The 27235-nt window shown below is 36.0% G+C and overlaps 1 protein-coding gene across 1 annotated transcript in view; it reads right to left on the reverse strand.

Annotated features, from left to right (window-relative positions):
• Positions 1–24977, reverse strand: part of LOC145685406 (mite allergen Der f 3-like) — an 80736-nt gene extending 55759 nt beyond the window's left edge. The window contains exon 1 of the mRNA XM_081757800.1: positions 24849–24977. Within this exon, the coding sequence (XP_081613926.1) occupies positions 24849–24911 (63 nt within the window). The 5' untranslated portion in view covers positions 24912–24977. The remainder of the gene's footprint in view (positions 1–24848) is intronic.
• Between the last annotated feature and the right edge of the window lie 2258 nt (positions 24978–27235).

The raw sequence follows: 27235 nt of genomic DNA on the forward strand, positions 1-27235 counted from the left end.
TCAGCGGATTGAGACGAAGCTTGGCACAAACATTAATTGTTGAAATATATTGATGAGTTCGTTAACCAGAATAATCAGATGAAAATGTTCAAAATGGCGGCCCTTCAAACTCTTAAAAACTTCCAAGGGAACCAGATTTCACCCATAAATAGGTATTCAGAAAGTTTGAATAACTTTTCCTCTTTTACTGAGATATTTGTGTGCAGGGACTTATTGAAATATTGGACCCGATTAATCGCCTAAAGAAGGTTCACGCTCTTTCGCTACGGTCAGGCTTTTTTTTTTTTTTTTTTTTTTGCAGGAGGAAGTTATTTTCGTATCGAAACAAGTTGATTGTTAGTGATGATATGAAATTACACATTGAAAGTGAAGTAACTTGTGAAACATGTTATTTGAAAGAATAATATAATAAATGTGCTTTCCCCTAACACAGAGGATTGCAAATCATGCATTTCGAGTTCGGGAGCGTGAATGGCAAGGAGTGTTATTTGATTTGCTTTTTAGTAACACATTGCATTGCAAATAAAGGTAGGCAACATTAGTGGTAAGTAAAATATTATTATTATTATTATTATTATTATTATTATTATTATTATTATTAATAATAATAATAATAATAATAATAATAATAATAGGTGTTGTTTGTGGCAAGGCAATATCTTCCTCAATTCTTTTTCAAACGTAATAATTGTAACGCCATATCTTCCTTACAAACAAAATATTAGCAATTTATATCGAGGGAACGGGAAATTGTAGAGTGATGGGAGCAGCGTTGGACAGTATGCACTCATAGTAATCAGAAAAATAAGCGATTTCAATGCAAAATGAACGAAGAGTCATTGTCACAGGTAGTCATGGAGCCACGGCAGAGCCCTCCAGGGCCGTGCTGGGATACTAATGAGGGCGGTGGACAAGCTACTAAAAGGGCGCCCATACAAACGAGAATAATATATATATATATATATATATATATATATATATATATATATATATATAGAGAGAGAGAGAGAGAGAGAGAGAGAGAGAGAGAGAGAGACTTTGAAAGAAAGTATGGGTGCCATTTTATATCAAAATCACCACCAAATTTGTTTTAGTATTAACGTAAATAGCTAATTTGTGGAAACTTTGAATCGAAATCCTCTTTACTAGAGAAAAAAACTTCCTCTAATAACATTTCTGTAAAATAAAAAAGAAGCTAAATTTATCAACAATTTAATATAGCTCTATGGCCTATGGACACAGGAGGTTCAGTGCCGTGTTTACAAAAGCTCTCCATTGATTTCTGTCCTTAGAAAACTGAATCCAGTTTCTACTTTATATTTCAATCTCTGCGAGAACAAATTTTAATATTGTCCTCCCATTTGCGCCTCGGTCTTCCTAACGGTCATTTTCCTATTTGGATTTCCAGTTACAACTTCGAAAGAGTTTCTAATTTCTTCCATTCTAGCTACATAACCTGACCATTTGAGCCTCCTAGACTTGATGACCCTAACAATGTTTAGTAAACGGTATAAAATTATGCAGTTTCTCGTTATGAAGTTTCCGCCTTTCCCCATTCCCATTCCTTTTGGAGTTCGAATATTGGTTTAAGAATCTTGTTTTCAAATACTTTCAGTCTGCGATTTTCCATCAGAGTCAGTGACCATGTTTCGCAACCATACAGCACAACAGACATGATTATCGTTTTATATTTTGAGCTACAAATTCCTCAACAGAATTAGCGACAACAAAAGATTTTTAACTGAATAATAGCACGAGATCGCTGCTTTCAGTTGACATCAATTTTTTTAGTGACTATGGTTTTGGTGTGTTAATAATGATCCTAGATACTTGAAAGTATCCACTTTGTCGAAAGAAAATATTATTTGGTATTTTAACGCATCCATAAAATGCAGTATTACGATCCCGACAAACTTCCATTTATTTAGTTTTCTCTGCATTTACTTTTAAGCCCATATCTCTGCAAGCGTTAAGTAAGATTTCTGCATTCCTTTCTATTGTTCTATCATACCCTATTAAATTTACATCATAAGCATACGCCATAACATGGTAAATACAATTCAGCTCTAGGACCTGATTGCTGTCTTTGATTTTCCTTATAGTGTTCTCCAGAACAAACTTGAATAATTATGACGACAACGCATCTCCTTGTTTCTGGTCATTCTCAACGTGAAAGCTCGTGAACAAGAATTTCTCTACTCGAACCTTACTTCGGAATTCATTTAAACATATCTTAATTAATCTACCTTTTTCGGTATTGCAAATTCTGTAAGCATGTTGTACAATGTTTCCCTCCTACCAGAGTCTCAAGTCAATAATTGATGTGCCAGGATGTTGTATTCTTTAATTTTTTTAAGTATTAGTCGAATGGTAAATATCTGGTCGATAGTTGACCGATTTTACCTAAATCCGTTCTGATAATCCCCGATAATTTCATCTGCATATGGAGTCAATCTTGATAATATAATGTGTAAGAGGATTTATTGGATGTTGACAGAAGAGAAATGCCTCGATAATTATTAAATCTGTTTTGTTGTTTTTCTTCTGAACTGAAACAATGATTGATTCTCTTCACTCTTGTGGTAATTCCTCCTTGTTCCAGATAATGAGAATGAGTTTGTGTATCTTGCTCTACAATAATTCCCCTCCAGCTAAAATTAAGTCAACCAGAATTTCGTCTACACCCGGAGATGTGTGTTTATTTATTTATTTATTTATTTTTAAGTAGCGATTTCTATTTCTGTCTGGTTAGGTTCTGGAATATACGGTTATGCTGCATGCATTTCACTTTCTCCACGTGCATTAGTGTTTTGCTATGTGTTAAGCAAATCGTCAAAGAACTAAGATGCTATCTGTATCAATGAGAACTGTTCCTTTAGGTTTCTATAATATATAAGCACGAAGTTGATAGCCCTTCTTAAGTTTGTTGATGCATTTATACATGTCCCGAATGTTTTTGTTTTCACTATTATCTTCAAGTTAATTAATTTTAACTTTCAAAAGTCGCGTTTCTTTGTTCTAAAAGTTTTAGAAGTTTTCTGTCAGATGACAATGAAATTTTATGCAATTATTTCGTTCGGATTTTGTAGCCAACGCAGTTTCTTCTGTTTTCTCTTCTCTGCTACTTTAGTACATTCCTGGTTGATCCATGGTTTGTTCCTACGTATTTCTGCGTGCTCCAATATTTTTTTGCTGAAATTTTAATGTTATCTCTAATTTCAACCAAGTATCTTGAACACTAGTGCACTCCAAACCTTCCAAAACCGAGAATCTATTCGACACTTCAATCTGGCTCCCCTCTCACCTGACTCTCCTATATTAAAAAAAAATACCACTCCGGTTTCAGATATTGAATATGTCCTTTATTCCACGATAGTCTCTCTCTTACTATCACAATCATTCCTCTGAACGACCGAACATCAGTTGTGCTGGACTGTTCTTTTCTGTCTACTAAAACATGATCAGTTTCAATATGTGTTTTTCCATCTGATGAGGTTTAAGTATATTTATGAATGTCGCGATGTTGGAATTTTGTAATCTTCACGATAAGGTTTCTGGATATTGCACAGTTCACGAGTCTAACGCCGTTGTCACAACCTTCCTTATGCAAACGTTTATTCCCTATAATCAGTTTGAAAATACCCTCTGGTCCTACCTTCGCATTGAAACCGCCTAACAGAATTTTCATATGGTATTGCAGGAGATAATCATATACCTGTTCTATTTTTTCGTAACAACTGCCCTTTTTTAATCGCTATCCTTATTTTCTGTTGGGGCATGTGCATTTAAAACAATAATATTACACCACCGACCCTTAAGAGAAGTAAAAGAAAATCTATCATTAACAAATTCAACCTATGTAATTGCTGATATTACGTATTCGTTTGTGAACAGAAAGCCCTGTTTCTAGTTGGTAATTTTTAATTTGTTCCCCGTAAAAGAACGTTAACTTTCCCGACTTGACTTCTCCATTTCCTTCTCATCTAACTTCCTGATATCCCACTAGGTCCAACCTCTATTTCTAAACTCATTTTTTACAAATTTTAACGCGCCTGTCCTATAGAGACTTCTTATATTTTATGTTCCAAATCTCATGACTATTTTACTTTGTGGAGTTCGTGCCAAGTTATCAGTTCTGATCCGAGGATTCTGCGAACTTGTCTGAAAAATTCTATTTTTTTTTTTTTAATGGATGAGGTTGTTAGCCTTACACGAAATTCTCAAGCTGGATTATCACCCCTTGTCTGTCCGTAACTGCTTACTCAGTATATTCACAGCTAATCTCTATATCACAGAGGCCTTCTCCTCGATCCAAAACCTGAGGACGCGCCGTGCCGTGGTGACAAAAAGACCACATTTTACGGAAATTAATACAGCTTTATTTCAGAAATACAACAGTTACTGCTTATCCGAACACTGCTTTAAAACACACAGGACACAATCAGTATGCTCGGATATATGGATGTATATTAAGACTGTGAAAGCTTCGATGCCGTAAAAATCGTAAATTAGAGACTAGTGTCAGTGTAGTATTACATAAATGCATCGTACGTTTGACTATCCGAACTATTCTTGATGTATCACATTGTCTCGTTTTATAGCTATATAACTTTCTGAAAGTATTTGAGAACAAGATCCTGAGACGAATATTCGGACCCAAGAGGAAAAGGAAAGCGGAATGACGGAAACTTCATAACGAGGAACTACATAATTTATACGGTTTACCAAACATTGTTAGGGTCATCAAGTCTAGGAGGCTTAAGTGGGCAGGACATGTAGCTAGAATAGAAGAAAGTAGAAACGCTTTCAAAGTTTCGACTGGAAGACCAATCGGAAAACGACCATTAGAAAAACCTAGGTCCAGATGGGAGGACAATATTAAGATGGGTCTCGCAGAAATTTCAATACAAAGTAGAAACTGGATGCAGTTAGCTAAGGATAGAAGTCAGTGGAGAGCTTTTGTGAACGCGGCATTGAACCACGGGTTCCATAGGCCATAGAGTTAGTTAGTTAGATTATACTCTTTACCTGTTCTCTGCCAATAGCAACTGTATGAATTTATAATACAAAACTGAAATACAGAAGAATAAAATAAAAAAATAATGTGATATTTCACAGGGCATCTTATGTAAAGGGCGCCTTATATTCTTCACAGGTTCTGTACTACCAGTCAGTATTTCAATTTATTAAACAAAGCTGGTATACAGGATAACTAAAACCACTTATCTATAATGTGATGTTTCGTAGGGCGCCTTATGTAAAGGGCGCACTGTACCTTTTACGGGTTCTTCGCCAACAGTAACTGCGTGTATTTATTGTACAGAACTGTGCTATACAGAAGAGTGAATAATATCGTTCATCTTTGATGTGGTCTCGGAAGGGCGCCTAATGTAAAGGGCGCACTGCACCTTTCACGGGTTCTTTACCAATAAAAGTGTAAGAATTATTACTAAAAACTTTTATCTTTATTTATACTGTGATATTTGGGAGGGCGCACCGGGACACGTCCCGGTGTCCCGGTGGGCCAGCACGGGCCTGGAGCCCTCTTTAGGCAAAATGTCGATAACTTATATCGAGAGAATAGGAGCTGATAGTGAAATGGGACCAACGTTCTGCTGTGTCATGACAAAACGCTGTAACTTTGGCGGAGCAGTTTTGCGAAAATGAGCCGTAAGGTTTTCATCCGAAAATGTGATCCGTATCGTGTAGAAGAAGAGTAACTGGGCAATAATTGTCAACCAATCAATTTTTACCAAATTTATTCACACAACATGCATTTACGTAACATTACATGTAATCACGTGTTTCCAAAGTCAAGATACACTGGTTCTACACGATACAGATCACATTTTCAGATGAAAACTTTACGGCTCTTTTTCGCAAAACTGCTCCGCCAAAGTTACAGCATTTTGTCACAACACGGCAGCGTTGGACACTGTGGACCCATAAGGCGCATCGAAATTAGTGGGGGGGGCGCCAGCCAGCCTTACTTATTTCCACATAATAATATAAAATTATATTGTCGAAATACACACACGAGTTAGCTAGTAATATTTGTTGTTATTATTATTATTATTATTATTATTATTATTATTATTATTATTATTATTATTATTATTATTATTATTATTATTATTATTATTATTATCGACAGCGTCTTTCCATTACGTGTGCAAGTTTGACAGGAAGCCAAAGAGAAAATCCATCATTCGTAGCAAGAATAAGAATAGTCAGTTACTTTAACTGTGAACGACAGCGAAAAATACGAAAAGAGTGATTAGCTGTACCGAAAAGAAACAATACTTTCTCTCAAATGGATAAAAAACCAAGCCGAGATAGATTCGAACTCGCATGGACGGCGTGAAAAGTCAGTGCTTTGTCCACTTTTTTTAACTGACTCACCGAACGTGTTTCAGTAACTTACTTATTGCTAATTTTACTTGCTTCACTCGTTTAACTTGCTTTTTCTAATAACTTATAACGACAGAGACACGAACCCAGAAACATAAGGAACAGTTAAAAATCATAGATACTCTCCCGCCGGGAATCGAACCCGGGACACCAGACACAAAAGTCACACGCGCTAGCCACTAGACCAGAGTGGAGGGCACTGCTCACTCTCTGTGTCGTTAGGGACTACGACCACTGTATTGCCAGCTATCACTTCTGTGGGTTGTATACTATGATCACATGTTTCTTCTTTGCTGAAAGAGTTAAACCTACATTCTATGTAAAACATGAGGTATTTAGACCTACATGCTCTTCATATAATGTAATAAAAGGGTCATGCTAGCAATAAGAAAAAGAACATTCCTTCGACAAAACGGAAACTATTGGCATCAGAAATATTTATCTACGAGGCATGCGCAGAAATATAATTCAGAATAGTTACTGTTTAGTTCAGTAAACGAAGAAAAGGGTATAAAAAGCAAATATGTCGCGTCAACGAGATCGACCGGAGTTGACAGAGGCGGAAGCAGATGTGTAGTAATACAACAATATGGTTAAATTGATAATTGGTTCTTTATTCTGTAGTAGATCGTATCACAACTTTACGGGAGAGTAGAGAAAGACTTACTAACGCTGTCATATAGTAAGCTTTAGTAACACGATCATATAGACACAAATGGATGTAACTGTGAGTACTACAACTTGGATTTAACGAAAGCCGTTTAGATATTCAGTGGTTTGCAGGGTTGTATAAGACACAAAAAGATAAGACACAATACAATTCTTCATACCTCAGCTTCCAGTAACTAGATACATGCAATTTCTGCTTAGATACTGAAACTGCTGTCGGATTTTAATACATGAAGTATTCCAAGATACAAAATGCTTTGCATTACTTGTTTGTTTGTAGACAGTTACTAGCTTAGTGTTCTCAAAGGTTGTGTATAAACTTCGGATAGCCAATTCCGGAATTATTACTTTCCTGACTCCCGAAGGCAAAACCGGACAAATTCCGGAATTCGGAAAATTCCCATTTTGGAATAATTCCGGAATTCGGAAAAATCCGGAATTTAGAAATTTCTGATTTCGTTAACATTCCGGAATTCGGAACAATGCTGATTTCTTCGAAATCCGGAGTTTTTCTCAATTCCGGAATTTTCTAAATTCCGGATTCTTCCCGAGTTCTGGATTTTTTCTGAATTAGGGAGTTTAACTGAATTCCATAATTTTCCGAAATCCGGAAAGTGAAAGTTCCGCTTCCAAAAATTGAATTTATTTTGGTTAATATGAATCGTGGCGGAAATAAGTCTTTGAGCAGGTAATGGCGACTGCTTTGAATGAAATGGGGTGTATGAGAATTCAATCTGTCATATTTGTAGTTTCGTGTGGAGAAAAAACAAACTTGTGAACCAGCGGTTTAAGAACAACTCAAGTTATTAATGTACATTTTCCGACTTCATAAAAGAAATACGAAAGACATTATGAATCGAAGAAATATAACATACAAGTTTGCAAGAGGATACAAAGAAACCTAACGTAACCAGACTAAAGATGAATCTTTTACCGCGTAGCGATCGCGGTTCAGTGGTCAAGGTGCTTGTGCGAATGCACTTTTTTTTACTTTAGCATTTTTGATGGCGATTGATCGGCGATAACATACGTTTTATTATATTCAGATATTTGAATACTCGGATGTTTCAATACTTGAACTATCAAATCTTCAGGAATAATAATAGTAATAATAATAAACTAATAATAATTATTATTATCTCGTAGAAGATTAAAAGCTAGGAGCTAATTATCGCTCAGGTCATACCATTACAAGAAGAAACGTGACATTTGGAAAGAATATTTCGGTTTGGTTTAATGTTGCTCACGAGAAGAGGAGTTTCTCATCTCGTTTCTAAAACAAATAAACAAAAATGAGAATTAACATTTTACATTCGAGACGGGTCAATGCTAACTGAAAATTTTCGTCTCTTTTTGGAGATGAAAATCGAGACGAGACGAAAAGTATGGTAAACATTTCCCGTCTTGTCTCGATTCTCGAAATAATGTATGTCCATTCTTTAAGTAACAATTGCTCTGTAGACTGAATCTCATAGGCTATTTCGTTACATTATATTTCAGAGCTCATTGAATTATGCTCTGTGTAGGTATTTTGTAGCAAAGCTTTTGTGTTTACCTCTGCATATCCTAAAAATTAGTTTATTATATGCCTTACTGTTGCGTGATATTCAGTTATATTTATTACAGTTATTTTCCTTAAAACATACAGTAGAATACTTTCTACATGAAACTGCAACGGAACGTTGTAGTTTAAAATGTTGGTAGTTGCAGAGGTGTCTTGAAGGTACGGAACCCTTTCCCCGAAATCTCTACTTTTAAGTAAGTTTTGCCAAATTTCAATGGCAAGTTTAAACTTTTATTATTATTATTATTATTATTATTATTATTATTATTATTATTATTAATATTATTATTATATCAACACCGTGTATAATCTTTAAAAGATATACGGTTTGTATCTGAATAGTAAAAGCCAATTGACTGTCGATCTCGGTCGTCGAGAAGTCTTCAGGAGGGAAGGACATCGGTCACGTTCTGTGTTTGAGTTCCAAAGGGGCAAATATTCGGGCTCGAGCCAAAAATTGTTAAAAGTTTTTAGTGTTGCCACGAGACGAGACTTCAGGCTGTCTCGTCTCGTCTCATGCAAAGCATGTCTCGTCTCGTGTCTCGTCTCAAAAAAGAGCTCGTCCCGTCTCGTCTCGAGGGGTTCTGTCCGTCTCGTCTCGTCTCGTTTGTCTCTTTTTGTTTCGTCTTGTCTCGTAAAAATATAGCAGCATATCATGGGAACGAAAGTAAAATGTAGCAGGTTGCACCATGCTAATCAAGATACAACGAAGTTACAAGTATTACCCAGTACACACAAGACAAGGAATGTCACGTTAGCTACACTCTGAAGCCTTCACCTTTGATGTATGTGGTAGTCGGTTCGATCTCGGTTAGTGCCATGTGAGCTTTGTGGTGGACATTGAATGTGTGTGGGGACCGCGGTGGCTCAGTGGTAGAGCGTTCACCTCTGGTGCTTGGGGTCTCGTGTTCGATCCCAGCCCGCGAAGTGAACTTTGTGGTGGACAAACACCGTGTGCGTGGGTTTTCTCGGGGTTTTCTGGTTCCTCCCACTTTCTTCATTCCACCATTTCATTCATTACACATCATCACTGTCTCCTTTAGCCTAACCGTGGGACGGAAAACTCAAAGATTTCATTTAATTTCATTTCATATTTCGAATGTGTGTATTTTCTCGAAGTTGTCTAGTATCCTACTACTTTCTTCATTCCACTAATTTCCCCATCATCATCCATTCGGCCAAAGTTGCCTAACGGTCTTAAAAATAAATTCAAATAAGCTCACAAGGCAAGGGCAAATAGTTTACAAGATAATATATCTCTGCTGCTGTTAGTTCTCTGAGGCTTCTCGACCTGGCTTTTTTTTTTTTTTTTACATTCTGAAACATTGAAATTTGTTTCACGAGTTTTAATACACGAATATACAGTAAATTGCTCATAGGTACGACGAAGATGAAGCCACTAATGTCAAATAATGTTTACACGACAAGCAAAGTTCGATGTAAAGGTGTCACCATCCCCGACAATACCGTATACTATCAACCCACTTGCTTTATAGTGTCTGTATATATGAGAGAGACAGAGAGAGAGATGGAAAGATATATAGATAAATAGAGAGATAGATACGTGTGTACACTTTGATTTCATATATTCCAGCCTTTAGGTTTCACAGTGTTAACCCATACCAATCAAAAATTACTTTCCATTTTAGCATGTTTAGATTTGTTGCAATTATTATTATTATTATTATTATTATTATTATTATTATTATTATTATTATTATTATTATTATTATTATTATTATTTTACAAAAAAAGCTCGGAACCAAATAATTTTATTGAGTAATGGAAAGTATTTGATTGAAATTTTATGTTACTGCACAGTAAGCTCTACTTAAAGTTTCATAGTAATGGGAGCTGAACGACACATCTGACGAAAGAATGCTTGCGGCCAGTCTTCACCTCCATGGTTCAAATCTGTTCCCATAACAGCGGGGTGTGTGATACTATGTGGTGGTTGCCCCGTTTGTGTAACGAACTCATGACAGTACACCCAGATTAGCTAGTGGTCTAAAAAAAGTTGATTTTTTGGGTTGCCATTTTGGATTAAAGTTTCTTATATTGTCGTGATCTAGTCGCAATCATACAACGTACATCTTCAAACCAAGCCGAGCGGTCTGCGGCGATAGACCATCGGCTTGAAGGCCCCGAGTTTGTCCCGGAAGGGTCATCTGTATGGATTTTAACAGCATTTGTTTTTTCGTATTGTGTCAGGGGGGAAATCGTACGAAATAAAAGGATTTCAGTCTGAGAAAGTTGGAGAGAATATCCTCCCCAGGATACTTTCATGGGAGTAAGGAATTAGTAAAAATATAGGATATACATTTTATAGCAGGTTTAAAAATATGGTTTGGGTATCCTATTTCTTTTCTGTTAATTATGTTCTTCAATGTTCGAATTCTCATTCTCATGATATTTTCTGATCATTCTCATGATATTTTCTGCTTTCAACGGAGTTCCATGAATATTATACCAAATGTTCTTTACATTTATCAAGTTCGAAAGATTTTATGCGCCTGAAAGAAACCATTTTTGAAGATAATTCAGGTTCTAATGAATATTAATCACTAGGAAAGGGAAGTATTCCCCTCCTCTCAACATGGCAGCAGAGGGTAATTTCGCACTTTGGTCAGATCAAACGTTTCCGCGTAACAAAAGGAAGGCCCCCTGTAAAACCTCTTCAACTCCAGTGGTATTGTTAGTACCATAAATTTGCTAAAAGCAAACAATTTGAAGGGTTCGTCGACAATATTTTTGCTTTCTTTGTCCTTCGCCCGGCTTCCAAACGAAGAGATGAATTTTACATGACTGCTGTATAATAAGCGAACGATTGGTAAAATGGTAAAAGTGTGTTTTTATGTGTATGTGTGTGTGAGAGAGAGAGAAAGAGAGAGAGAGAGAGAAGACAAAATTTTAGTTGCAAGATAACATACTTCAATTGCCGTTTTCGGTTCATATAGCAAAAAGAATACCGCCACCAGAGAATAAAAACAACTGTAGTCTGTTCTGTTCTCTTCCGCCATCTCAGCCAGAACTTTCAACTACAGCCTGTAATGAATGTAGACCTTACCCAGTTTTCAAATTGAATAAATGGTGGTGGTAGTTCGGTTTCTTGACCTTGTAAACATCTTCCCTGTCTTTGATTTTGTTTAGCATCATTCCAGCCAGAAATGAAAAAATGAGAATTCCTCAGTTTACAGCAAGAAAAATTGGGGACAAGACATTAAGGATGACATTCTTGGAGGTTCATGTATCACGATTGTTTCATTTAATAGACAGAGGACACTTTTCTATGAAGGCTTTTCAACATGTTTTCTCACAAAGGGGATTTTCCTTTTGCAATCTATATGACCACTGGCAATTTCAATCTTGGCCATTCCAGCCAACGTTTTCATTTTCGAGACGGGACAAGTAGTCTGTCTCGTCTCGTGTCTTGTGTAAAAGGGTTCTGTCTCGTCTCGTGGCAACACTAAAAGTTATAGGCTTCAGCCAAACATGTTCAAAACAGCTGGGACCGGGTTTAGGCTTCTCAACGGTTCGAGCGGCTCAGCTTACAGCTCATTCACTATCGAACCGAACCGAGAAGTGAGCCGAGCCAACAGCTCACCCAACCAAGCCGATTTGAGACATCAGGTTATTTCAGCTGAATCGAAACGTGCCGGTGGACTAGTTTCAACTTAGCTGGCTTGAATCGGTTCACATGAGCCGAGTAAGGGACCCATCCCAACCGAGAAAGCTCGAGCCATCGACTCAGCTCAAATGTCGTTCTAACTGAGCCGGCTCGGGTCATCGGCTCATCCCAACCGACCCGACTCGAGCTGTTCGCTCAGTTGATACGAGCCGAGCCGATTGATATCACTACCCGAGTTAGTCTTCTGCTTGGGCTCAAGAATTCGACAGTGCAGGTCTCAGCCTTGATTTTAAGAACAACAATATATATATACTTATATTGGTGATTACGACATTTGAGGCTGTCTCGTAAAAAAAATCTTGTCTTCTCGTTATCTAGACGAGACGAGATACACTAAAATTGCCCCACGAGATGCACTAAAATTACGAGGCGAGACGCACCCCTGTCGTGAGCATCACTAAAAGACGTTACTGCTTACATTTCTCATGGCTTTCGCAATTCCATTCTAATCAGGCCATTATTTCAAAAGAAGTCAAAACGAACTGAACGCGCGAGCGAGCCATTATCAAACTCGACTCAACTCGAAACTTGCCCTCTAAAACAGCTTGACCCTGATCGCTACGCGGAAAACTATTCATCTTTAGTCTGGTTACGTTAGGTTTCTTTGTCTCCGCTTGCAAACTTGTATGTTATATTTCTTTGATTCAAAATGTCTTTCGTATTTCTTTTATTATGTCGGCAAAGTTTACATTAATAACTTCAGTTTTTCTTAAACCGTTGGTTCACAAGTTTGTTTTTTCTCCACACGAAACTACAAATATGACAGATTAAATTCTCATACACCCCATTTCTTTCAAAGCAGTCGCCATTACCTGCTCAAAGACTTATTTCCGCCACAATTCATATTAACCAAAGTAAATTCATTTTTTGGAAGCGGAACTTTCCCTTTCTGAATTCCGGAATTATTCCAAAATGGGAATTTTCCGAATTCCGAAATTTGTCCGGTTTTACTTTCGGGAGTCCGGAAAGTATTAATTCCGGAATTGGCTATCCGTAGTTTATGCACAACCTTTCAGAACACTAAGCTAGTAGCTGTCTACAAACAAACAAGTAATGCAAAGCATTTTGTATCCTGGAATACGTCATGTATTAAAATCCGACAGCAGTTTCAGTATCTAAGCAGAAATTGCATGTATCTAGTTACTGGAAGCTGAAGTATGAAGAATTGTATTGTGTCTTATCTTTTTGTCTCTTATACAACCCTGCAAGCCACTGAATATCTAAACGGCTTTCGTTAAATCCAAGTTGTAGTACTCACAGTTACATCCATTTGTGTCTATATGATCGTGTTACTAAAGCTTACTATATGACAGCGTTAGTAAGTCTTTCTCTGCTCTCCCGTAAAGTTATGATACGATCTACTACAGAATAAAGAACCAATTATCAATTTAACCAAGTTGTTGTATTACTACACATCTGCTTCCGCCTCTGTCAACTCCGGTCGATCTCGTTGAAGCGACATATTTGCTTTTTATACCCCTTTCTTCGTTTACTGCACTAAACAGTAACTATTCTGAATTATGTTTCTGCGCATGCCTCGTAGATAAATATTTCTGATGCCAATAGTTTCCGTTTTGTCGAAGGAATGTTCTTTTTCTTATTCCCAGCATGACCCTTTTATTACATCATATGAAGAGCATGTAGGTCTAAATACCTCATGTATTACATAGAATGTAGGTTTAACTCTTCCAGCAAAGAAGAAACATGTGATCATAGTATACAACCCACAGAAGTGATAGCTGGCAATACAGTGGTCGTAATCCCTAACGACACAGAGAGTGAGCACTGCCCTCGACTCTGGTCTAGTGGCTAGCGCGTGTGACTTTTGTGTCTGGTGTCCCGGATTCTATTCCCGGCGGGAGAGCATCTATGATTTTTAACTGTTCCTTATGTTTCTGGGTTCGTGTCTCTGTCGTTATAAGTTATTAGAAAAAGCAAGTTAAACGAGTGAAGCAAGTAAAATTAGCAATAAGTAAGTTACTGAAACACGTTCGGTGAGTCAGTTAAAAAAAGTGGACAAAGCACTGACTTTTCACGTCGTCCATGCGAGTTCGAATCTATCTCGGCTTGGTTTTTTATCCATTTGAGAGAAAGTATTGTTTCTTTTCGGTACAGCTAATCACTCTTTTCGTATTTTTCGCTGTCGTTCACAGTTAAAGTAACTGACTATTGTTATTCTTTCTACGAATGATGGATTTTCTCTTTGGCTTCATGTCAAACATGCACACGTAATGGAAAGACCCTGTCGATAATAATAATAATAATAATATTAATAATAATAATAATAATAATAATAATAACAAATATTACTAGCTAACTCGTGTGTGTATTTCGACAATATAATTTTATATTATTATGTGGAAATAAGTAAGGCTGGCAGGCGTCCCCCCACCACTAATTTTTTTCGATGCGCCTTTTGGATCCACAGTGTCCAACGTTCGTCCCATCTCACTATCACCTCCTGTTCTCTCGATATAAGTTATCGACATTTTGCCTAAAGAGGGCTCTGCCGTGGCTTCATGACTACCCATGGCAATGACTCTTCGTTCATTTTGCATTGAAATCGCTTATTTTTCTGATTACTATGAGTGCATACTGTCCAACGTTGCTCCCATCACTCTACAATTTCCCCGTTCTCTCGATATAAACTGTTAATATTTTGTTTGTAAGGGAGATATGGCGTTACAATTATTACGTTTGAAGAAGAATTGAGGAAGATATTGTCTTGCCACAAACAACTCCTATTATTATTATTATTATTATTATTATTATTATTATTATTATTATTATTATTATTATTATTATTATTATTATTATTATTATTATTAATAATAATAATAGTAATAATAATAATAATAATAATTTACTTACCATTAATGTTGCCTACCTTTATTTGCAATGCAATGTGTTACTAAAACGCAAATCAAATAACACTCCTCGCCATTCACGCTCCCGAACTCGAAATACATGATTTACAGTTCTCTGTGTTAGGGGAAAGCACATTTATTATTTATTCTTTTAAATAACACGTTTCACAAGTTACTTCACCTTCAATGTGTAATTTCATATCATCACTAACAATCATCTTGTTTCGATACGAAAATAACTCCCTCCTGCAAAAAAAAAAAAAAAGCGTGACCGTAGCGAAAGAGCGTGAACCTTCTTTATGCGATTAATCAGGTCCAATATTTCAATAAGTCCCTGCACACAAATGTCTCAGTAAAAGAGGAAAAGTTATTCAAACTTTCTGAATACCTATTTACAGGCGAAATTTGGTTCCCTTGGAAGTTTTTAAGAGTTTAAAGGGCCGCCATTTTGAACATTTTCATCTGATTATTCTGGTTAACGAACTCATCAAGATATTTCAACAATTAATGTTTGTGCCAAGTTTCGTCTCAATCCGCTGAAAATTAGGGTGGTTATGGCATTCATAAATAGCGTTATATATATATACAGATAGATAGATAAATAGACATACAGAGGGAGAAAGAAAAGGTGTTTTGCTCCCTACTCGCACCTGTGGTGCGTCAGAGCTAAACCGGGCCCCTTTGCAAAACGTATTGACCAGCCTAACCTAAACACAAACCTCTTAATTGCTAACGTAGAAACGTGGTCGGGAGGTGTAAAGCATGTAGAAATTGTATTTATTAATAACCATGAGTATGGATTCGAACACTCCACTTCCATGTTTTTCTTTTTACTTTTTGCAGCTACATCGGAACGTTCAATTTTCATTCTTTACTAATTGCAAATGGCGTTTACATTCAAAATATGAGTAATTTTGGTGGCATTTGTTCGGATATTCTTCTCTTTTAAAATTAAGAAGAGAATAAAAGCAATACGCAAAGGCAAAAAGTATTATCAGTATTAAACATTACCAATAATAATTGCTACGAAAGACTAAATACGACCTCTTTTACCATCTCTCATGAGCTGTATGTATTATTAACAAAATTTTTAAAAAACGTCCTTGATGGGGATCCGAACTCGCGTTGTTTTCATTTGTAAGCCAGCACCTTAACCACTACACCAAGATCATGGCGTGGTGAACGTTTAGTTGTCGGCGTATTTGTTGTATTTGAGATTTATGTTCCCACTTCGACAATTTTTAGTCTTTTTTCTAAGTTTAACAGCTGTTTCTGGCTTTCTCTTTCGGTGTCATCCTTTATTTACACTATGCACTATTCGTATTCACAGCTTGTGCTCCTCTACAATGTCTTATTCAGATTAAACTTTTCTTTTTGCCCCTCAGTAAACATTTGATTGATTTAATTCTCATACTCTCCACGGATGGAGCGCAGGAATGCCAGACTCGAAAAATAGGTGTACATTTACTTTCCTGACAGATAATACACAATATCAAAATATTGATGAATATGCAGATTTGAGAAATGCTTGAAAGCTGAACGAAAAAGAAATCTGTTGGATAGTAATTTCGACTTTGAAAATTAGAAAATTTTAATGTTACTTTTCTTTTGTTTATTTTGGTTCAGATGGGTATGTCAGTTCAAGAAATGTGAAAATTTTTTATAGAACTTCTTGTCAGTGTATTTCAATGAATGATGTTAAATAAAAAGGATAATTAGCCGTGAAGTAATATCTTTCTTTTCGAGCTCAAGAACGTATCATTTAGTTTTAAGTAGTAAATTTGAGTACAGTTATATTTTAATAGTATGTGAAATATGGACAACATATAGAGCAGTACGTACACAATTATTTTACTGGTAAAATGAAAGTCTCAATTGCTGTGAATCGAAGAAAGAGATTTTCCTTAGTGTGACCGGGATTGAGACAGCCGAGCTTGCAGAATTTCATTATTTTTTTCTTTTCTACCAGTTTGATCGAAATCTCAGTTTGTATTCTTTTTATTTCCGTTGCGCTACTAAATTCTGTTTGGAATTCTTATGAGATTGTATTTTTTTATTTTGGTAGGGCCATTACAGACAAAATTAAGATCTCCATGTTGCTCATTGCCAGCTCCACTCGTAAGTCGATGTTCTGTGTCGGTAGTTGTGGTTCGCAACCTATCTCATGATGGGGTGCGGATGATGAACTGCAGGCCTGGATACCGGACTGTGAGTTGAGATGGAAGAGGCTCTGGAATCTTTTCATTTGGGCGAATTTGAGTTCTATTTTCCGTAGATGATTGGCTTGGTAAATGTGTCAGTGACTGTTGATAGCAAGCTCACACGGGCCCAGTGGGTTCGTTACCACCGGTCGCTGATACATTTGCATAGTCCGTAATCTTAAGGAAAGGGAACGTCATTCAACACAAACAAAATAAATTTTATTATTATTTTTTATGATTTTATTATATATTATATATTTTTTGTGAAAATGGTAACTACACACAAAAAGGACTATTCACGCGAGAAACACTCGGCAGTGAATAATCATTGCGTGTCCTTCTAATTTGTTTTCCCGCAATCTTACTGACGGGTCTAGATCTGCCTCAATGTGAGCTTGTGACGCCATACAGTAATTCATGACACTTCATTGCAACGAGATTCCAGATATGTAATGTGACATACTAGTTTACCTTTGGAGCACCACTGAAAAGAATTGTGGAAAAGTTATAATTCTTCAGTAATTCAAAAGTTGATAGAAAAATAACTTGAACACATAAAACACATAGAACAAGTACGATTTAACTACTTTGACATTGAACGTACCATTCGTTTCATTGGGCCAAGGACAAAAAGTTTTACTGCTCAAACTTATTGTTATCTTTAGTACTCTGTTTCAATCTGCGCCTTGCTTCTGAAATAGTTTAATGAATAATCCCTGACACATATTTTTGGTAATTTTCCGCTGGCCATTCAAGATAAAAATATACGAGGGGGAACCCAAAAGAAACCGGATTGAAAGAGCGCTTCCGTTCCTAGGCGTAGTAGAGAGTTCTTCTGCTAGATGGGTCTAGTAGAGACCTTCCCAGATTAGTTGGCCAAGCGGCGTCTGCGTACGGAGTTAACGTTTGATCGTATTATTGTATTCCTCAACTGTTCTCGTTTGCCACCTGCGAAATCGTTATGATAGATTCAAAGGAACAAGTGAAGTGGAACAAAGGAAAGTGTGTTTGCTTCCTACTTGGAAAATCGGAAACGAAAACTTACCAAATGCTTCAACAGGCTTTCAAGAAGGATACTATGAACAGCACATAATTTTTGAGTGGTTTGGGCGCTTTAAGTGTGGGTTATGGAATCGAGATCTGCGTCCCGCCATCCCGAAAATGTTTTTAGGGACGCTTAATTGTCCCGGATTTCAGTAACGAAGAAAGGAAGAGAATATTATAGTTTACTTTTTTCCACAGGATTAGGTAATTAATTATTCTCTTACAGTATCACAAAGGACATTACAGTATCACAAATATAATTACAGTGTCACAAATTTTGGAGGCTTCTACAACAATAATAACGCAAATGAAGCGGATGTGGAACCTCACATTCACAACACTTATGAGTCAAATACTATAATCAGTATATACTATAGTTTAAACAAATAAGAAATAAGTTACAATTGATTGAAATTTTACTTTTTTTAAAAAAAAAATCATTCAACAATATGCTTGATTTAGTATGGTTTATATCGGTACCACTTCGAATCACGTATTTTGTTCTCAATAGAAGTAAAAAAAATATATGATGTTGTTGATATTAATTCATTATCGCAAACTTACCAAGGTATGATAAACATTATTAACGTCTGCCATTGTAAATCTTTTAATTGCCAAAACTCGTAGTTATAACTGCCAAAACATGTCCATGCAATGTCAAGGGAACAAATCTAAACAACAATCTTTTTTTCGAAATTTCATACAAATATATCATTTTAAGTAATATAGGAATCTCTAACCATGCTCTTCATGATTCCAGATATCAAATCGTTGTAAACAGCATGATACTTATGCCTACTAAAAGCTATCTACGTGCTTTCATATTATTCTTATTCAAATACTCTCTGGAAACAAAACATTTCGAATAAGATCAAATTTTCAAACTAATTGTAATTTTATTTCAATTTCTTTTAAATATCTTGTATCATGGTCGTAGTATTGGACAGTAAGGCACATGAGTTGTACATTACTTTGTAGACTTCTATTGTGTTATTACTATTGTACAAACTTAAAAAATTTCAATGTTTGTAATATTGTAGTATCCTTAGAACTCGTGAATATATGATCATATACACGTTTTTGGCGTGGAAAACTTGAGTTCAATTATTGGTGAAGGTCATATCGTTCGGAACCAACGTTATATACCCACGTCTCTTATACTCTCACTGATGAACAGAACGATAAATTCTACACTCACTAACGTCAACGTCCTTAGTTATCAACACTGAACAATAAGTTTGATATTGTGTGTTTTTGATTAATATGAAGATTTGAACTTGTAATAATCTCGCGTGATCACATTTGAAAAAAATACAACTCTGTATTTTGTAGACAACACTATTCATCTGGCACATTTCTGAACTTGTAGAATAATGTCCCACTGATGGTATTTGCGTGGAGCCAAACTTCGTCATGTTTTTCTTATTACAGTAGAGCGTCGATTAACCGAACGTCGGTCAACCGAGCGACCGCTTAACCGAATTGTGTACTCGCTCGCACCTGTTACTCTCCCACCCTACCGTCCATTATCCCCCTCACTCCCAAACCAAGTTTCCCACAGTAGTCGCCGCACTGAGCCACCGCTGGTGGAACATTGCTTCTAATGGGGCCTTCATAAGGCGCTGCTGACCGGCCAAGCCGCCAGTCGCTGTGTTTCAACAATCAGCACACTTCTGTCGGTTTGGCACTGGCTGTAGAAGTAGCGGCAGTATCAAAGCTGTTCACAGCAACAGCTGCGCCAGCTTAGAGTTGAGGCGTGCCGCTCCGCGCATGGCAAATATACATGTACAGTTCGATTATCCGAACTAACCAGTTTTCCGAACACCCATGTCCCCCAATTACTTCGGATAATCGTCGCTCTACTGTATTTGAAAACGTGCATGGGAGTTTCAAGATAAATGGTCCATCTTGTAGACAGATGTATGTGTATGTGTAAAAATGTACGTTACATTAAATCTATGAAATCTAAAAATTACATCGAACCAAACGCTATTTCTTGCAAAATAATTCATAGATTTGTAATACAGAGTTAGTTTTTATTGATGTCTACTTTTTGATGGCCGTAGTCATATCATAAATGATGTTCCATATAACAACTCAAACCACTAGTAAATTATTATAAATAATGTTATACGAAGAGGGTCGTATTGCATCATCGCTAAAAGTATATATGTAAGTTTCTTCTTGGAAAACATAATAATTTGTTTATGTTTTTCAGCTACTTTCTTTCAGTTGGTAAATGTTACTCAAACTGAATAAAATAAACATGATACACAAAAGTTGAAAAGAGGAAAAAACGTTGGACAAGGGGTGAAAGGGAATAAAAATCGCTTAATACAAATATTTGCTTTGTGTTTAGTTTCTGTTTCTGCATGTCATAAGAAGTATTTAGTCGAGAAGTTATTCTCACCTAATATCACGGTTTTATGCTCTTTAATGTGCAAACCAAAATATACAATATTAGCTGTTATGCCCGTTCTTCGTACGGGTCAGGTAAAATATCTATGTCAACAAACTGAAAACTCAAAAAAAAATTAAACATTTCTAAAATTGAATCTATTTTGTGTGAATGCATATCCGACAAAGTAAATGTGTTTCCTTTGGGATGACCTTAATAGTAAACACTGTTTATACTTAGTACAACCATTAACTAACCTGTTTTTAACCACAATAAAAACCATCTACTACCAAACAGAAAAAAACGTGAATGTAGACAAAACTATTGATTTCAAACAAATATCGGTCAGTTTAGATTAACGTTACATGTTTCGGCACCCTCTTTAGTATGGTCCCCGTTCCTTAGCTGATGGGGTCTAAATTTAAAAGTAAACACTCTCTTGAGTTTCACCATTGACCTCAGCGACCCCGAAAACTATGGATTTGACACTAATGTCGGTCATTTTCTATTAGTTTTAGATGTTTCGGTAACCCCCGCTCCCAGCAGGGGGCCACGGCCGGCATACAATGGTAGCTGAATTTGAAAGTCATTGCTAATGACAGTGTTACCAATTACCTCGGCGAGCGCGAAAACTATGAATTACATACTAATTTCGGTCATTTCCTGCTTCTTTTGCATGTCCCGGTAAACGTCCCCCGTGGTTCGAAATTTCAGAAAAACGCTTCGTCTTGGTCTGGGGCCTGGACCAAGGCGCCCGTGACCCACATTTGGTAACTCTCGGTCTACTAGTCTGGTCCCCAGGCCGCGCACAGACATACAGACAGACACACACACAAACAAACAAACAAACAAACAAACTCTTCATTTTATTTATATTAGACTAAGTTTTACCTTTAGCAATTTACTTCCATTTGTTGCGTTTTAAACATATCACTGGCATAGAATTAACTGTCTCGCAATTTCACTTTTCCTTAATCCGATCTTAAATTTTAAACGTTTCCTTGGCATATATTTAATTCCCAATTTAGAGAGAGCAATTCATTTCCTACAAACGCATTTTCCTTGTACGAAGAACGGGCATTTTAGGTACTTTGTGATAATTCTAAAACCATCATTGTATTTTCAACGATGTCTCTAGACGTTATATCTTCTTCTTTTAAACAAACTTGTAAGTAAATGTCCGACATACAAATAGTAGTAGTAGTGTAACCTTGGGACGTAAAACTCAAAAATTTCATTTCATTTTTTGTAAATAAATGTAATGGCTCAGACTCCGGTCCATTGTTGACTGTTAACTTTCTTTGGTGCTAATTGAGCACACTGGTGCCAAAGAGCATAAAGTAATTTAAAGATGAAACTGACATGTATTTAACTTTCTGTCAATGTACCTCCCAGAAATGTTGTTTCTCAGTAATTTATAATTTTAGTTAATTATGCTTCTGAATAAGCAATTCTTACCGTAACACTGAAACTCATTTCTTTGTGGAAATAGTGTCGCTACTCTATATAGACTTCTTGTGTTGGCGCATGGCGATACTCAACCTGGAACAGGTAAACTTCAGGGGCGCCACAGAAATAATTGTGTTTAGATATGAGAGGCAGCCTTTAGTAGAAGTAATAGTACAAATAGAATTAGTAGTAGTTGGTAGTAATAGGGTAGTAGTAGTAGTACAAATAGTAGTAGTAGCTCGGATTCGGATAAGTTAGGTTCTGTTGTCTGGTTCCCATCATCTAGATTTAACCCCACCATTTTCCTTTCAAACATTAAATAGATTGAGAAGAACCTGAGCATAATGATAATGATATTTGTAAAGTTTAATAAAAATGACCCCGTATTCTTAGTATATACCTTCCTACTGGTGCACATTCTAGAACATTTTCAAACCTATAGGAAAATAATATAACATGCTGGCACTTTCTACAAAATTTCGAATATTTTGGAACATTCTAGAACATCATGGATAATTCTAGAAGGTTCTAGAGCATCCTGAAAATTCTAGAACATTTTCGAATTTTTGGGAAACTTCTATAACAGTCTGGAACATTTTTCATGATTGTTGATAATTCTAAAATTTAAGCCTTTTTTCTTAGCTCAGTAACACCGTTGCTAGGGCGTTTTCTACTTCTAAGACCCCTGCTGGTCCAAACCGAAACCACCTTCATGGATGGGAGATACAGGGCTACAATACCATATAACTCCCATGGGGCTCGGGATCTTCGTTTCGGAGCCTTTGTGGCACGCACGGACAAACCACACTTATTTTATTATATATATTGATTAAAGTTATTAGGTAATCTCTCGGTTTTCCTTTTTCATTGACTAGGAAAACTTCTTGTAGTTCGTTTTTAGCTACACAACAGGCTTAAACTCAAATTCTAATGAATCCAGATAAACCCAAAACCCACGCAGCTCACTTAATCAAGAGCAAAATTTCTATTGAAGTTCTCTCTCTCCAGAAATAAACCTATGAATTCATACGGTAATATGAGTATTAAAGGGCTACGAGGGTATCCGATTATATATACATCGTGGCATATATATACGCATGAAAGGTTCTGGCGAACAATATCGAGTTACTAGGTAGAATAGATTTAAAGCGGACCACATAAAGGCTATGTAGATAGTTTAATTTTGCAAATGTACCAGCAGATGAGAGGGCAAGCTTGTTTTGTTTGTGCCATCGCAAAGAATTGCATAAGAATAGCCAATTTTGCTTTCCAGTTTACTCGAAATTAGAAAAATGTAATATATAATTGTGTTCACCCGACCTAATTATACAGGATCTTAGTGAGTCATACCGATAAAGGGTAAGAGGTGTTTCCTTACATGAAAAAGAGACAAAAAGTTAATTTGAATCTTTAGAGAAAAGTGAATACTTTCAGAGCTAAAGTGTTAAAAAGCCCAAATTCAGCACGCACTATTTCGAATTCCAAAACCGTCTAGTAGAGCTCCATATCAGCTTGAAGGAAGTCAAACTTACGCGATCCAAAATGCATGCTTCAACAATATACAGTGAATGTACAAGGGATTCCGTATACAGTATAACTCGCAGGCATCCTCTCAACAGAATCCTTTAATATGGTCTGATTTCAAGGTAAGTCCAAAGTAGGCGAAAGGAAAACATTGATAACGGTAGACAAGGAATGCTTAGGTTCAAAGTCGAAAGTGTTATAGACCTTCAGTTTCACAGTTACTCGTGTTCAGAATGCATGCTATGATGTATTTTGTTACGGTATATATTTATTAAAGATTGTTTTCACACAACGGACAGTGGAGCTGGCCGTCCCTAACACTTCCGACCTCCTGTTGCAACATTCGGTGTTTATTTTGTGAAGACGTATTTTGCCTACTTTGGATCCACCTTGAAATCAAACTATACCTGAGAATTATGTTGAAAACATGTCCGGGAATTATACCTCGTAGGGAATCACTTGGCCACCCATTGTATATTGATGAAATAACCATTTATGGTTGCGTGTATGTGAACCACTAGTCCACTTTGTTTACGCAAATGTGGACCATGTAACATATTCCAAATAGCGCGTGTTGAAATTGAGCTCTTTCACGATTTTGGACAGCTTTATTTCTAAAATTATGTACTTTTCTCCACATGTCCATACGAAACTTCTTATTTTATTTTGACATGAGGAACAACTTATAGTTTCTCGCAAAGTTCAGTAACACCCTGTATATATGAAAGGAATGCCAGGTTACTAAAACCATTTCACCTGAAATGCGTGTGCGTAGACGTAGCAAATCTTGTATTATTTTCCGAAACGTGCTTCTATTCGTTTTCTACTTCAAAGGAAACATGTTATATAAAAAGTGAAATTGTTTACCGTTATGGCTTTATAACTTTTATGTCCAATTGTTCAGAAAACTGAAATGTATCTTAAAACTTTGCTTACATATTGATATATTTTACCACTTGAATTGTTATTTACTGAGCAGTGTTCTGTTTAATGCTTAATTTAACAGCACAAAACAAGAGTAAAGTTAACCCACCTGTGGAAATCCATTAAAAATAACGTAAAAGTATATTCCAAGAACAGTATTATATAAAATCATGATCGACCAGAAATCAGACGCAAACTCTTGAGGAACGGTGCTAGCTATAACACCAGACCTCTCTACAAGACGATAGGATAACTAAGTCGAAAATGTAAACAAAATATTTAAGTCTCAAATAAAATTATGATTTTTATCAGAAATAGTATATAACGTTTACATTTTTGAAATGTGTGCATGTATAAACACTTCTTTGTTCTTTTGCTTACACAACAATTGGTTTTGCACCAATATCAAACCGAAGTTAAGACTTACTGTTCCCTATGATGAAAATTGTTTTATGTATAGGATTGGAAATTGTTTCCTTCAGTAATCGTATGATTAATATAAGGATCAAACGAACTGGAACTCGATTTATATAGTTGTGTTTCGTATGTTGAAATATGTCTCATATATACAATGAAAGGAATTGTTAAAGTTTCATACTCTTCATATTAGGAATTTTAACTTTTCTTTATAATTTAAAGACAGATAGTCTTACATTTTAAGTATTCAACTTCACTAATCATAGTTTCATGTTACAATACATGCACTATGAATCAATAATTTTCATTTAAAATTGAGTTGCGTGAAGCGCATTGAATAATGATCCAACACAATTACCATATCAATTTCAATCTTAATAATACTTTGCATGTTATATTTATTTTCACAAATGTTGTTTTAGGAATTAATGTGGCAATGATCATTTTTTTATCTTTTTGCCACTTACCGTATAATATGTCTCATAGGATAATTGAAGTTTTTTACACATTAAACATCAAGTATAATTCTAGTGAAACTTAGGCAAGTTAGGTATATGGTTTATATTCTCTTCTAAACTAATGTACTTATACATAAGGAAGTCAAGTTAATAAGTACTACGGTAATACTCTTTGTCTTGAAGTCCTTGGTTCGATTCATAATTATAACTTCAGTGGACTGCAGGTAAAATGCACAAACAATGTAAAAATATCTGTATATTAAAATGATAAATTTATATTTGTGTGCTTTGCTTTAATCGCAACTGCAAACCGTTTTGCCTGCTCTCAATTTCAAAGGCCTGTAGAACTACAATAATGCTTACTGGGATGTAGATTAGCCCATAGAGTACCAAGCATAAAATACAGAACGTAAAGTACTAAGCCTGGTCATGTTCACCCAGGCGTGTTTTTTGTTAAGCATATATGATGTTTGATTCAGAGAGTTAAAATTTCCAACAATAAAAAGATCAATGTACCTGATCGTTCTTTATATTACAGTAAATGTTATACTCTGTATACAGTGTCAGTGGCGGCTCGTAACACTTTCAACCAATACCTGAATTATAGTACTGTAACATTAGAAATGTATACATAGAAATATGCTGCCTTTGTTACGAGTAAGACCTGTTACACATGGTATTTTGACAGTCCTTGCAGAGCAGTTTGCTGGTTCAGTGTGCTTTGCATACAAACTTGTGGCAGATTGCACAATTTTTAGAGTACTTGTTGTCATTTCCTACACAATACGCACATCTGCCATGTTTCCTACCTCGCTGTGTGTGGCAAGTTGTAGATGGTTTCTTCACATTCAGTTTTCTACCACGGATTTCAACTGCTTTCATAACATGGGTACTGTATCCATCTGGGTTGTTTTCGATCAGATAGCTCGAGTTTCCAACTGTAGCATCACCAAAGATGTTCTAAGTGTTTCAAGAAATAAATCTAATATATTTCCCGACACCAATTCCTTCAGACGATTATATTATCAGGGACATAGGACACCCGAACTAAATTACAATGAAGTTACTCACAAATAATAAACTTTCAGCGATAAGTGAAGAGAGGGGAAGGGGTGAAAAACACGAGGCTTGCTAAAAATAAACCAGATATTGTAGGGAACTGAACAAGAATGTAGCAATTGCTGAGAAAGAAATTTCAGCGGTAAATGTAGAAGGGATAAAGGGTGGGAAAATAGTTTGCTAAAATAAGATTTTCTATTATTCTCATCCCAATCAAAGCTCGGTAGTACGGGGAAGTGAAGATTGCAGGTGAAAGTAAAAGTACCATTTTAATCAGAATAATAATAATAATAATAATAATAATAATAATAATAATAATAATAATAATAATAATAATAATAATAATAATAATAATAATAATACCTCAAAGTAAATTACTAAAAATTATTACAGGCCCCGAACCTCATCTATGCTGATCATCTGATCGAAATCGATTGGGTGGTTCAAGAGTTAAGTTTTATTTACGTTTATATATCTCCCCCTCCCGTTCCCAGACCCTAAGTACTTCGTCAAAGTGGTACGATAAAAGCCATTCCAGAACCGAACATCATCCATGTTGAAA

The sequence above is a fragment of the Thermobia domestica genome, chromosome 5 (genome assembly GCF_964235325.1).
Source record: "Thermobia domestica chromosome 5, izTheDome1.hap1.1, whole genome shotgun sequence".
Taxonomy (NCBI): domain Eukaryota; kingdom Metazoa; phylum Arthropoda; class Insecta; order Zygentoma; family Lepismatidae; genus Thermobia; species Thermobia domestica.